This window comes from Rutidosis leptorrhynchoides, chromosome 9, assembly GCF_046630445.1.
Source record: "Rutidosis leptorrhynchoides isolate AG116_Rl617_1_P2 chromosome 9, CSIRO_AGI_Rlap_v1, whole genome shotgun sequence".
Classification (NCBI taxonomy): Eukaryota; Viridiplantae; Streptophyta; class Magnoliopsida; order Asterales; family Asteraceae; genus Rutidosis; species Rutidosis leptorrhynchoides.
This window is the reverse complement of record NC_092341.1, coordinates 303,486,435-303,499,753: the sequence shown is the minus strand read 5'-3', so window position 1 is coordinate 303,499,753 and position 13,319 is coordinate 303,486,435. Positions and strand designations below refer to the sequence as shown.

General features: G+C 33.1%; 1 protein-coding gene across 1 annotated transcript; it reads left to right on the top strand.

Moving 5' to 3' along the window:
* Positions 1-5,764: 5,764 nt before the first annotated feature.
* Positions 5,765-13,105, top strand: LOC139866516 (L-ascorbate oxidase homolog). The gene is made up of 8 exons (XM_071854768.1): positions 5,765-5,929; positions 6,159-6,268; positions 8,101-8,371; positions 10,400-10,502; positions 10,593-10,938; positions 11,617-11,991; positions 12,090-12,168; positions 12,637-13,105. Exons 1-8 carry the CDS (start codon positions 5,804-5,806, stop codon positions 12,847-12,849), a joined length of 1,623 nt encoding a protein of 540 aa, XP_071710869.1. The 5' UTR covers positions 5,765-5,803; the 3' UTR covers positions 12,850-13,105.
* Positions 13,106-13,319: the final 214 nt, after the last annotated feature.

Sequence of the window (13,319 nt, the reverse complement as noted above, 5' to 3'; positions counted from 1 at the left end):
ACACCCATCGTCTGCAACTCGACCAACCCACCGCCAGTGGCACCTGCAACGGTACCAGTCAAGAAAAAGGTGGGGCCCAATTTCTTTCTTTATTTTTCTTTCTCTTTCTATTCTTTACTTCTCTTTCTCTTCTAATTTACAATTTTTTTTTCCTTGTTCTAGTTGAAATGGGGGAGTGGGGAAGATGAAGGATTGACTGAAATGGGAGCGGGTATGTGAATTTTAATTATTTAATTATTATATTTATTATTATGTAATCGTATAATATATTTATTTTATATTTATAAATTTTTAAAAGAGTGGCTCTTTTGTATACAATAAATAAATGTATATTATATTTTTTAATTATTAATTGTATTTATTAATTGTATTTATTTAATAATTTTAAATTGCCTAAAGTTTGAAATGGAGTGTAAGATAGTGAAGTTTAGTGAAAGGAATGTTAAAGTATTTGTGCTGGTGTGACGCTGATGTGAATGAGAGAAGTTCTGTTAAAGTTGGGAAGGACAATGCCACTTACTATCCTACTTAATTTTCACTGAACTCATCTCCTTCACATCAGCGCCACATCAGCACAAACACTTTATTATTCGTTTCACTAAACATTCACTATCATACATTCCATTTCAAACTTTAATCAATTTAAAATTATTATTTAAATACAATAAATAAATACAAATAATATTTTACTAAAAGAAATAACATTTTTAAACTAAAATAAATTACATAAAATAAAAAAACGATTACATTAATATAAATAAAAATAGGATTAGATTAAATTAAACTATGATAACATAAACGATAATATAAAATTAAACTATGATTACATAAAAATATACGATTAAATTAACTAAATGCCGATTAATCGGTATAATATCCATCCTCAATACGATCAGTTAAGTGAAGGATATCGTCCTAATGTTTTGTATACAACACGACATTAGTCGAGTTGATTATGGCGGTTCCGAGTAGCCAAGCCCATTTATCATCATCCTTGAGCTACTTGAACACCTTCTTTTCTTCATTCCAATACGCAAAATGCGAAGCCTCAGAATCAACGATTAGCCTTAGATGTTCGAACAAATCGCTAACGTAAAGGCTGGTAACCGCCACATCTAAGGTCATCCCTCCCACCGTCGTATCGGTCCATGTCATCGGAAAAAATGCTCTGTCGTGAACCTCGAACGTAACCGTGTTTGTGTGCACCATGATTGTGTTAAAATTGAGAGAATAAAATGTATGTGTGAGAAAAAATTTAGAGTAAAATGATATATTTTTATCGGCAAACAAATATATTATTTCTTAAACATGAACAAGGCTTGGACATACCCAAACGGCCCACAAACAAAAGGCAAAAGCCTGAAAAAACAACAATGACCCAAACAAAATACATGACACTATAAAACCCACAAATAAGCTAATTCAATCTAAAACCTTGATCAGTCCACTTTAAATTCCACAAACATGCAACCTTCAACACTGCAATCGACTTTTTAACCTTTAAAGTCATAATCTTTAGCTTGATGTGATCTTGAATAACACCATAGAGAACATCAGCAGACCTTTTCTTATTTTTAAAAATTCTGGCATTCCTTTCATTCCAAATGAAATACACACACGAAGCTAAAATAGTTCTATTGATGATATTTCGTATATTGTTCATAAATGGATACCTTGCCAGAATATTAACAATATCCTCAAAGCGAGTAGGAAGGCCTCTAAATATGATCTTCTGTTTCATATTCTTTCAAATATCACCACTGAATTCACACTGAAAGATGAGATGGCTTATTGAAATATGAACCCTTCCACATAAAGAGCATACCAATGTCTCATTAGGTAACCATCTTTGAATTCTGTCTTGAGTGTGCAATCTCTTCAACATAGCAAACCACATTATGAATGCATGCTTTGGATCAAAGCCTTTAAACCAAATAACATGGTTCGAATCAACTTTAACTCTGTCCACTCTCAAATCTCTCCAGGTTTGATGTGTAAAATACTGCACTCTCCTACCATCATTTGTGATCCATTTATATTTACCATCCTCTTGAACAACATGATGATGAATTTTGTCCCTTAATGCCAGAAGGCACTTCCAACCCCAACTATCATTATACTGCAGATCAACATTCCAAATACTACCTCCTTTCAGCTTAACAATATTGACCCATTTACTCCACAAAGAGTCATCATGGGTAAAACTTCTCCATAAGTTTTTTACCAGCAAAGTTTCATTCCATTCTCTAAGTGGTTTAACACAACCAACCCACCTTGATCCTTTAGAATACATATATCTTTCCAAGCCACTTTTATTTTACCTTTTGAGCTACCCCCTTGGTTCCATAAAAAAACCCTTTAGAATACTATCAATTCAATCACCCCATAAGGCAATTGATACACAGAGGCCCAGTACAATTGCATAGATGAAAGGACTGAAGTAATTAATTGCAGCCTGCCAGCATATGAGAGCTTCTTATTTCTCCAGTTACTAACTTTACATCTAACTTTGTCAATCAAGCTTTTACAATCACTAATACTAATCTTTTTAGCCAAGAGTGGAACTCCCAAATATTTCAATGGTAATTTGCCAACAGGAAAGGGTAATACCTGAAGGATTTTACTCTGAACATCCATGGGGACACCACTAAAAAATACAATGCTTTTATCCAGGTTAGGAAGAAGGCCAGAAACCTTAGCAAAATCATCCAGGCTTCTTTTAATCACCCCTATAGACATTTCATCACCATGGCTGAATACCAAAAGATCATCATCAAAGAAAATGTGTGATAGCTTCATCAGATTGCATCTATAATGATATTTGAAACCAGGATCTTCTTTAATATGGTGTTTTAACACAAAGGGAGAATACTTCCATAACAAGAGTGAACATGTATGGAGATATAGGGTCTCCTTGTCTCAAACCCCTTCCACCTTTGAAATAACCCTTAATTTCACCATTTATACATATGGAAAAGAATGTATTAGAAAAACATGCCATAATCCATTGGATCATTCTGTCATGAAAACCAAAGCAGCTCAAAATCTCCCTAAGGAAACCCCAATTAACAGTATCATATGCCTTTTGGATATCAATCTTCATGTCACATTTCTTTACACCTTTAGATCTATTATAACCTTTTAAAACTTCTTGAGCCACCAAAATGTTATCATGTATAGATCTGCCAGGAATGAAGGCACTCTGGTTACAATCAACAAGCTTATTAAGACCACCTTTTAACCTGTTAGTCAGCACCTTACTTATGCATTTATATAAAACATTGCAGCAGGCTATAGGTTTGTAATCGGAGACTTTTTGAGGAGTATCAATCTTGGGAATGAGAGCAATGAGAGTAGCATTAATTTCTCCTGAAAGTTTACCATTATTGAAGAACTCCATGATAGCAGCACAAATATCATCACCTATGTTCCCCCAGGCCTTTTTAAAAAATAAAGATGAAAACCCATCTGGACCTGAAGCTTTATTATCATCAATATCAAACACAGCAGTTTTAATCTCATGATCAGTAATTGGCTCTATCATTTTATTTGCTTCCTCCCTTGTTAACTTTGTGGTGAAAATGTCCCCAATATCCTGAACACTATTGCATATACTGTCTTCCCCCAAAAATCTTTTAAAATGAGCAACTAATTGAGAAGCAACTTGATCACCCTCATGTCTAGTGCCAGATTCATCACAAATACTATCAATCATATGCTTCATCTTTCTCCCCATTAAGATACTGTGAAAAAACCTAGTGTTCATGTCTCCATCAGTTAGCCATTGGATTCTTGCTTTCTGTTGAAGCAGAATAGATTCATCCTTTTTTGCCTCTTCATAATCAACCAAGGCTTGTGTTGCTAAACTTTTAACTTGTTGATCATGAGGATTTTTATCAACAACATCTTGACACTTCCTTAAATGCTCCCTCATTACCTTCACTTTGTTGCACACATTACCATTGTCCCAATTTAGTTTATTAAGCTCCCTTTTAAGGTTCTTTAGCTTTTTTAACAACTTGAAACATTTTATAACCTTCAACATGAAGATTCCAACCTTGCTCAACCACCCTAAGAAAATTATCTTTACTAGCAATATGGTTCATGAATCTAAATGCTCTTTTCCTTTTCACAAATCCATTATAGATTTGTAGAATAATAGGGCTGTGATCAGATACCATATAAGGTAGAAAAAGATCAGCTGCTTGTGGATAAAGAGACCCAAACTCCTTATTACACATGATCATGTCAAGCTTCTTTAAGGTACCACACAAAGGATTCTTTAAAGACTTAGTCCATGTGAAGTGAAAACCACTGCTTCTGAGATCATCAACTTCAATATCATTAATACACTGATTAAACTCCTTCATATCTTCAGTCATAAATGAACCACTAGAACTATGTTCACTAATGCTTTTGGTAACATTAAAATCCCCCATTAAGATCCATGAATAACCAGCAGCAATGGTAGCATGGATCTGTAACTCTTTCCACAACTCTTGTCTCACTTTTCCAGTGTTTCCAGCATACACAAAACTGCAATAATACTTAACCTTTTTATCCAGAGACTCTACTAAGCATAGAATGACTTGCCTCGCCACATGGATAATCATAACATTAACATACCACTATCCCAACCCATAATGATTCTACAGCTATTAGGACTAAATTGCTATTAGAATGCCATAACCAGGAACCAAATACTCTAGAGCAAACATTAGAAATACTAGCAGGCTTGAGATGTGTTTCAATAACAGCACAAATACATACTCTTTCTTCTCTAATGAATTTGATAACCTCATCCTGTTTGTCAATATTGCACATACCCCTAATATAACAACAAGCTGCTTTAAACTCCATTTGAAATTAAAGATTATCATCCAAAATGGTAAAATGATATTTTTTTGGTTAAGTAATGGTAGTATATATATATATATATATATATATATATATATATATATATATATATATATATGAAATGGATTGGAAAAAGGAAAAAAAAACCAACGGCTCATTCCATGCATCCAAATTTCATGTGGGCCCCACCATTATCGTGATTTACTTCTGTTGCAGGAGCCAGTGGCAAAGCCAGTGACGAATTGTTGGTGATGGTGGTGAGCCGGTGGCGGGTGGGAATGGGTTGGGTGGCGACCGCATTACAAGTGGCCTAAGACCACCCCCTATGGTTAGTTACCCGTCCATTACCCGCTCATTACCCGTAACTAATCATAGGCACCACTTAGTTACCCGCGTTAGTTACTCGCTTTCACCATAGATTTAACGGAAGAGTTATAGGAATTGCGGGTCCCAGTACTTTTTATTGTTGGACTTGATGTTTTATTGCTTGTACGTTGTATATTAAGAGGAGTATTGTTTTAGTCATGATAGGGAGTGTTTAGTTATGAGTTAGTTATAGGATATTGGTATTGATGTGGCGCTGATGTGGAAGGTTAAGATGATGAATAGTTTAGTTACGATAGGGAGTGGCCTAAGAAGTGGCTTGGTTTGACATCATTTGTCATTTATTATTAATTCATTAATTAATTATTAAATTAAATTAAGTCAAAATTTAAATTGAAGCCAAAAAAAATAACGACCACATGAACATTTGCCAAAAACATTAATTTAATCTTTATTTTCCCTCTCAAAACCCCGTCCCATCAATCAGTCGACACCGGTGAGACCCCCCTGCTACTTTATATTTCCCCATTCTCCCCTTCACTTTCCCTCACTTTTCCTTTTCCATTTCTTACACTTTCCACCGATCAACTATTTTAATTTAATTTTAAATTAAAAAAAAAAAATGCGGGCGGTTTGTTTAGCTGTTTTCACAGTTCTTGCAGCCATTGCCGGTGCTGAAGATCCGTACAAATTTTTCACATGGAATGTAACTTACGGCGCCATCTATCCTCTCGGCGTTGCTCAACAGGTTCTTCTACATTTATTTACTTTAAAAAAATAATAATAAAATAAAACTTTTTCTGGTTATAGATCTAACGCGCATTACTGTGTTTACCACAAATAAGTTACTAAAAATGTGAACAGTATTTACTGTTTTGATATGACTGAATTATTATTATTGTTATTGTTATTGTTATTGTTATTGATGTTTAAAACTACTCTAGATCTAATATAAAAATGTGTGTGTGTGAATGCAGGGGATTTTAATTAACGGACAATTTCCAGGACCTGATATTCATTCTGTTACAAATGATAATCTTATTATCAATGTATTCAACAGCTTAACTGAGCCTTTTCTAATCTCATGGTAATCAACTTTTTAATTTTATTTACAATATCATTTGCCAAAGAAAAACTGATTTCAAATTCAGATATTTTAAATAATAATTCTGAGACCGGTAGGAAAACATTCACATATTCTGTTTTTTAGTTAGTAGTTTAACATACATTGTTTTATCATATAACAACTTATATTCCTATTAGATTATAGTACATTAATAGTAATATTATTTCTAATAATATTATATTTATTTAATTTAATCAAATGAAGAATCTTGCAATACTTTAGAAAGTTTGTCACAAAAGGGTTATAAGTTAAAAATAACTTTATTTGTGGACTAAGATGCCACATTTAAGAATGTATATCTTGAGGTAATTTAGTGACCTTATTTTTAGTAATATATCAATTACAATAATTAGCAATTTAAAATGGTTGGTGAAAATTTTCAAACGTAGTTGTATCATTACATCATTCGTAGTTGATTTTGGACCAGTTGATGTCCTTTTCTATTTTAAAGAAAATGAAGTTTGTTTTAAGTTTTAATCATCACATTAGAATAACAGAATGTTTAATGCTATACAGGGCAATGCCGTTTATCACGGAGAATAATACTCTAGTAACTTGCTTGGCTATAATGCCTTATTTTTATACTCCGTATAATTTATGTACAACTATTATATTAAAATATTTTTAACATTTTCATAAACTTTATCTCATTTATAGACCAAGATTATTAAGCATTAAAGTAACAAAGGGACTTGCTAAAAAAATTTTATTTATATTTCTAGAGACAATAGAACCGGTTGTTGTCATGATATATTTTATCGGTTCAAAATAATTGCTAGGAATAGTTCGTTCCAACATTAAAGTTCAAACCCACTCTCCCTTTATATTTTGTTTTATGATTGGCTTTTTTAGACAAAAAATGTCAATGTCAATATCCATAGTTTATGTTGGTTTAAATCTCATTAGTCATTACATTGATATATTTTCATACCAATGTCGTATTTGATTCAATATATCTTAGAATATTTCATTAAGTAGCTATCAAGTATATATATATTTATATTTATATTTATATTATATATAACATTTATAGAAGATTATAGATTTGGTTACCATGAAGGTGATCAATATAGTATCTTCAACGGACTACGGAGTACATTTTTAAGTAAATCTTTTATGTTTTACTTAAATAAAATATTAATTATAATATATATAACACTTCATGTTAAAATGATCTTGTAAAAGATAAGGAAGCTAGTCACGTAATGTAATTGGCTCCATATATGTGAACATGATAATTTGGCGCACATTTTAAGAGTCATTTTTACTAGTTTTTGAATTTGATAATTATATTTTGGATTCCGTGGACAGAATTTAATAACTTCAAAAGTTATCAGAAATAGTACTAGAAACAGGTCAGATGCGGTGAACACCGTGCTTTGTCATTTAACGTTGGGTTTGTAACTGCACATTTGCACGTGAAACTAACAAAGTATCACGTACTAGTTCAGTAGTTCGTGTTTAGTGTTTTTTTCGTCTTCTCTTTTCACTGGGTTAAAAAAGTTTAGATTAAAATAGTTATTAAATATTTCAAAATCGTTTACCGCCATTAATTTCTTTGGTAGGTAATATTTCTATATTTATGTATATTTTAATATTTCTATATTGTATATACTCTCATCAGTCCCTAAAATAATATAATATCTTCTATGAAATTTGGTTGGAATTTATTTAGATATGATAAATATCAGTTTTGTTAATCTGAATTTTTTAAATATTAATATTGATTATACTTAGATAATTAGATGATGTTTTTTGATTGAAGTACTTGATTTAGAAACATGACTTTGTAGGAATGGAGTACAACAAAGAAGGAATTCGTTCGAAGATGGTGTTTATGGCACAACATGCCCGATTCCACCGGGTAAAAACTTCACGTACACACTTCAAGTGAAGGATCAAATCGGAAGTTTTTACTACTACCCTTCTTTATCGTTCCATAAAGCCGCGGGTGGTTTTGGAGGTATCAGGATTCTAAGTCGTCCGAGAATCCCTGTCCCTTTCGATGAACCCGCCGGTGATTATACTGTTCTTATCGGAGATTGGTACAAAGCTAACCACACGGTAAGTTAGCAAGTTACATTTTTACTACAGTAATATTTATTTTCTTTGCTGTAACATGACAAAACAATATTTATTTTCTTTGCTCTAACATGACAAAACAGATTGCACAATATTTTATACATATGTTTTTTTTCATTCAGTTGGTAACATGGGCACCTTGTTTTATATATGTAAAGCCAATCCTACTAATACTAACAACGGATCTCTTTTTATTTTTAATAGGGGATCCCAAATTTATAACATTAAAATTTGGCTCCGAACTATTTGATATAGTCTCGTTTTCAAAGTTTCGCATATTTTTTGGTCAATTTTTGCGGGCTATGTAACTTGCATTTGGGGATGGTGATTGCTAGCTCATATTTAATTGGTCAAGTTATTCAAGCACTTCAGCAAACAATATTAACAACTAATTGTACGATAATTTTACATTTTCCACAATTTATTTTACTTTATTAGTATTTATTTAGGGGAATATCTAAATTAAAACATTTATCTATCGGTAGTTAAATCTATGATGGTATTAAGTGAAAGTGAGTAAGTCGTCGCCCGTCGGTAACAAATGTCGCTTTTTTCGGTTTTAATGATACGGGCCCACTACAGCTGGGCTACCGCTGCTTTATAGCCATCTTGTTTGGGCCTTAATGACACATTTTGGGTCCCACTATCACAGGTGGATCACCAAAATTACTGCCCCACTAAAAAGTAGTTGTTCTTTCTTTTTACTTGTTTTTTCAATTCAAATTTTAAAATCGTTTGTACCATTTTTTTTTTTTTTTTAAAGGCAAAAATAGTTAGTACCATAGTAAATACATCTAGCCATAGTAAAGTCTGGATGGAAACTTATAATGTAAGTGGTACAAAGTGACATGCGATTTTACAAAAAATTGAATGATTAAAAAGTGTTATTCATCGACTTATATGTTTTCCAAAATGCTGTTATTCTCAGTCTCGCATGGTTCTTTTTCATAAACAATAATAAAATAATAATTTTAATTAATAATTAAATAACACGGAGTAATAATAATAACGATTATAATAATAATAATAATAATAATAATAATATATAACAATAATAATAATAGAAAATACTATAATTTTGGACCTACTAGTTTAGTGGAACACTATATAGCCATGTGCAATGTTAGCTGATTGCTTATTATAGCCAGACCCACACACCCACTTTTCAAAGTTTTGTAAATTTCCATCCTTTTGGAATTTTTTGTTGGTTGGTTGGTTGATGATTTAACTGATTTTTTAATCCTAACTGTTGTGATGTTTGAACTTAATAACAACAAACGAAATAAACGAAACGAGTAAATAGATAAGGTTTCTAGCATTCACACTATTCATAGACGATCAGTAACTCAGAGTATGTCACCTAACTCGATTATTTCGTGGCCATCTTTGACTTATTCCCTGGACTAGGGGTGTAAATGAGCCGAATTAGTCCAAGTTTAATAAGATAATAATATTATTAAATAAACGAGTGGAGCTCGATCCGAGCTCGATCTTCCTTAAACTCAGACAAGTTGAGATCAAGCTTAATATGGTAGGCTCGAACCGAGCCGGGCTCGAACCGAGCCGAGCTCGAGCTTGAGCTAGAGCTTAGCAAATTCAAAACGAGCCGAGTTCGGTTCGGTTCGGCTCGTTTTCACCCCCTCCTAGACACCCAAAACATATGCTACTAATGAACTGAGACATATGTATTATTAGGATTTCATATACTCCAATCTAAGCTAGTGATGGATAATTAACCTAATAACAAATCAAATCGTATATTAAGTTGGTAATGTAGCATGCACAATACATTCTAATGACTCATTTTACACATCACAACTTTCATATGACTGATTTTTGTGTAAAAAGCTAGATGAATCTTTTCAAAACGAAGGTAAGTTTTTAGCCCTCGAGGAGTATAATATTTATTCGAATGTTTCATGATAACAAACGCATGATATAATTCATAAAAATGTAAAATGTAACTAATTTTGCATAATTCGTAACCAAATGTCATTTCAACTGTTGCAGACCTTGAGAAGAGTTCTAGATGCAGGTCACAGGTTACCTTTACCTCAAGGAATTCTCATTAATGGACGCGGTCCAAATGGTTTATCTTTTAACGTTGAACAAGGTAGTTATAACTTTAACTAACAAAAAACTCAAAACGGCCATTATTTTTAATATTCTGGTTGAAAATTTATGTTTCTATTTTGGTAAATAGGAAAAACATACAGGTTAAGAATATCAAATGTGGGTTTGGAAAGCTCACTCAACTTTCGAATTCAAAACCACAAAATGAAATTAGTTGAAGTTGAAGGAACACATACGGTTCAACAAACTTACTCTTCGTTGGATGTTCATTGCGGACAGTCGTATTCTGTACTAGTGACAGCTGATCAACCCGGTCAGGACTATTACATTGTCGTGTCATCGCGGTTCACTACTCCTATCCTCACAACAACTGCTGTCCTTCACTACGCCAACTCAGCTGGCAAAGTATCCGGCCCAATTCCTGGTGGGCCCACTATCCAAGTTGATTGGTCCCTTAACCAGGCCCGTTCAATCAGGTAAGTTTTTTCAACTTCTTATTACTATATTGATGATTGATGATGATGATATAATATGATTTGTTTCAAAAATGCAAATATGAACACCCTTAAACGTGCTCAAGTTATAATGGTCCAATAAATTTTTGTATTGGGCTGTATGTGGGCCATCTTGTTTATGCTCACTCAAGATCACCTTTGTATAAAGTGGATTAATCCTACTTATGGCCTGTGATTAGGACCTTTCGCAATTTAGCGTGGGCTTTGGGCCGCATGTTGTCTGGTCTCACAGTTGTCGTTACTCATGAACCTTCAACATCAATCAACAATGATAATTAAAAGAAATGTGTCCGTTTTGGAGTTTTCCTATTCTAGATGACTTGTGAGTTGACCTTGATTTTTAGTAAGAAATAAATTAAACATGTATATATTACATGTATATATATCAAAACATTCAAATATAAATATTTCAAACATCGATTCATTGCACAAAATCAAAATTTTAAAAATATTAAAATTTTGACCCAACTTTATCAAATTTTGACTTTGACCGACATTGACCAACTCATACCCGACTCAGCTCAATCTCAACCGACTTTGACTTGACTTTTTAGCATTGACCAACTTTTTTATTCAACTGAACTGAATTATAGGAAGATCATTTCAGTGTCTTATATTGACAAATGTTATGCATATCAGGACCAATCTTACAGCAAGTGGACCCAGACCAAATCCGCAAGGTTCATACCATTATGGTATGATTACACCCAGCAGAACCATTGTTCTACAAAGTTCTTCCGGTCAAGTTAACGGCAAGCAACGCTATGGAATCAACAGTGTCTCGTTCACTCCAACTGACCCAGATAATACTCCCTTAAAACTTGCTGACTATTTCAACATTGGAGGAGTTTTTCGCGTCGGAAGCATATCCGATAGACCAAGTGGAGGCGGTTTATATCAAGATACGTCGGTTATGGGTGCTGATTTCAGAAGTTTCGTTGAAATTGTCTTTGAAAACCCATCCGACATTGTACTAAGTTATCACCTGAATGGCTACCAGTTCTTTGTTGTTGGGTAAGCATATTATTGTTTATTGTTGTGAATACGCACATATTTTTGGTTATTGCCGAATATTTGTTAATTCATTTGGACTTTTGTTGTGATATATACAGATTGGATGGAGGACAATGGAATCAAGGTAGCAGGAACGGTTACAATCTTCGAGATGGTGTTGCACGTAGCACAATCCAGGTACCACGAAACAAGATATTTGTTTTTTATACAATTTTGTATTGTGATAGTTTTGACTATATTCGCTTACATCATAACTTTGATGCTTTTGTGAACATATTTTGGTACGCTGGTCAAAAAGTGTTTTGGGTCAATCTAACAGGTGCAAAAATACCCATTTAGGATCCGTTTACTTTTATTTTGTATTAAGTGTTGTTTTCATATACCTCGAAATGGTCTCTGATTCTATGTATTCTACAAACACACCATTTTACAGATTAACAAAGTAAACAACATTTTTTAATTAAAGAATTAGGAGTCTTACATCGTACAGAAACAACATATCATTAAGTGTGGAAAGTAAACAAGCCTTTAGACTTATTAGCAAACCCTTTTTGTGTGTGAATGTGTGTGTGTTTATACAAACAAATCTAACTTTCTAAATGTGAAGGTCAGACTATCTAAAATCTTGTTTATACGGCTGTATAGGTTTACCCAAAATCATGGTCCGCAATTTACGTTGCACTTGACAACGTTGGGATGTGGAACGTGAGGACGGAATACTGGGCCCGCCAATACCTCGGTGAACAATTTTACCTACGTGTTTACACAAACTCGGGGTCAATCAGAGACGAGTTCCCGATCCCAAAGAATGCAAGGTTATGTGGTAAGGCAGCGGGCCGCCACACACGACCTTTTTGAGTCAAGAAGGTTAGAGTCTCCAAAATGGTGACTTGAAGGTTGAGTTTAGACACTTGTTTCCACTTTGTATAATTACATTCATTTTGGTTTTGTGTTTATTTATTCTTGTGGTGTTATATAAGCACTGCCTGAAAAACTATAATCGCTAGAACTTGATTATGACCTCATCTCAAGGTCACAATTCTTTCTTTATTATCTATATATTTTATATTTTATATTTTATATTTAATATAATAATATAATATTTATATATGAGTGTACCTTTTCCAATTATACATTAGTTTATTGTATTGTAATAAACAAAATGGTTACAAGAGCTTATGAGTTGTGTTGTGTACTTACTTGGCCTTCTATTTTTGATTTGACAACTATTTGTGCAATATAAATATGGAACTAGTACCCTCTATAGCCAAATTGGCATCATAAAAAAACTGAGCAAATTAGATAGGCATAACTTCGGATAGAGGTGC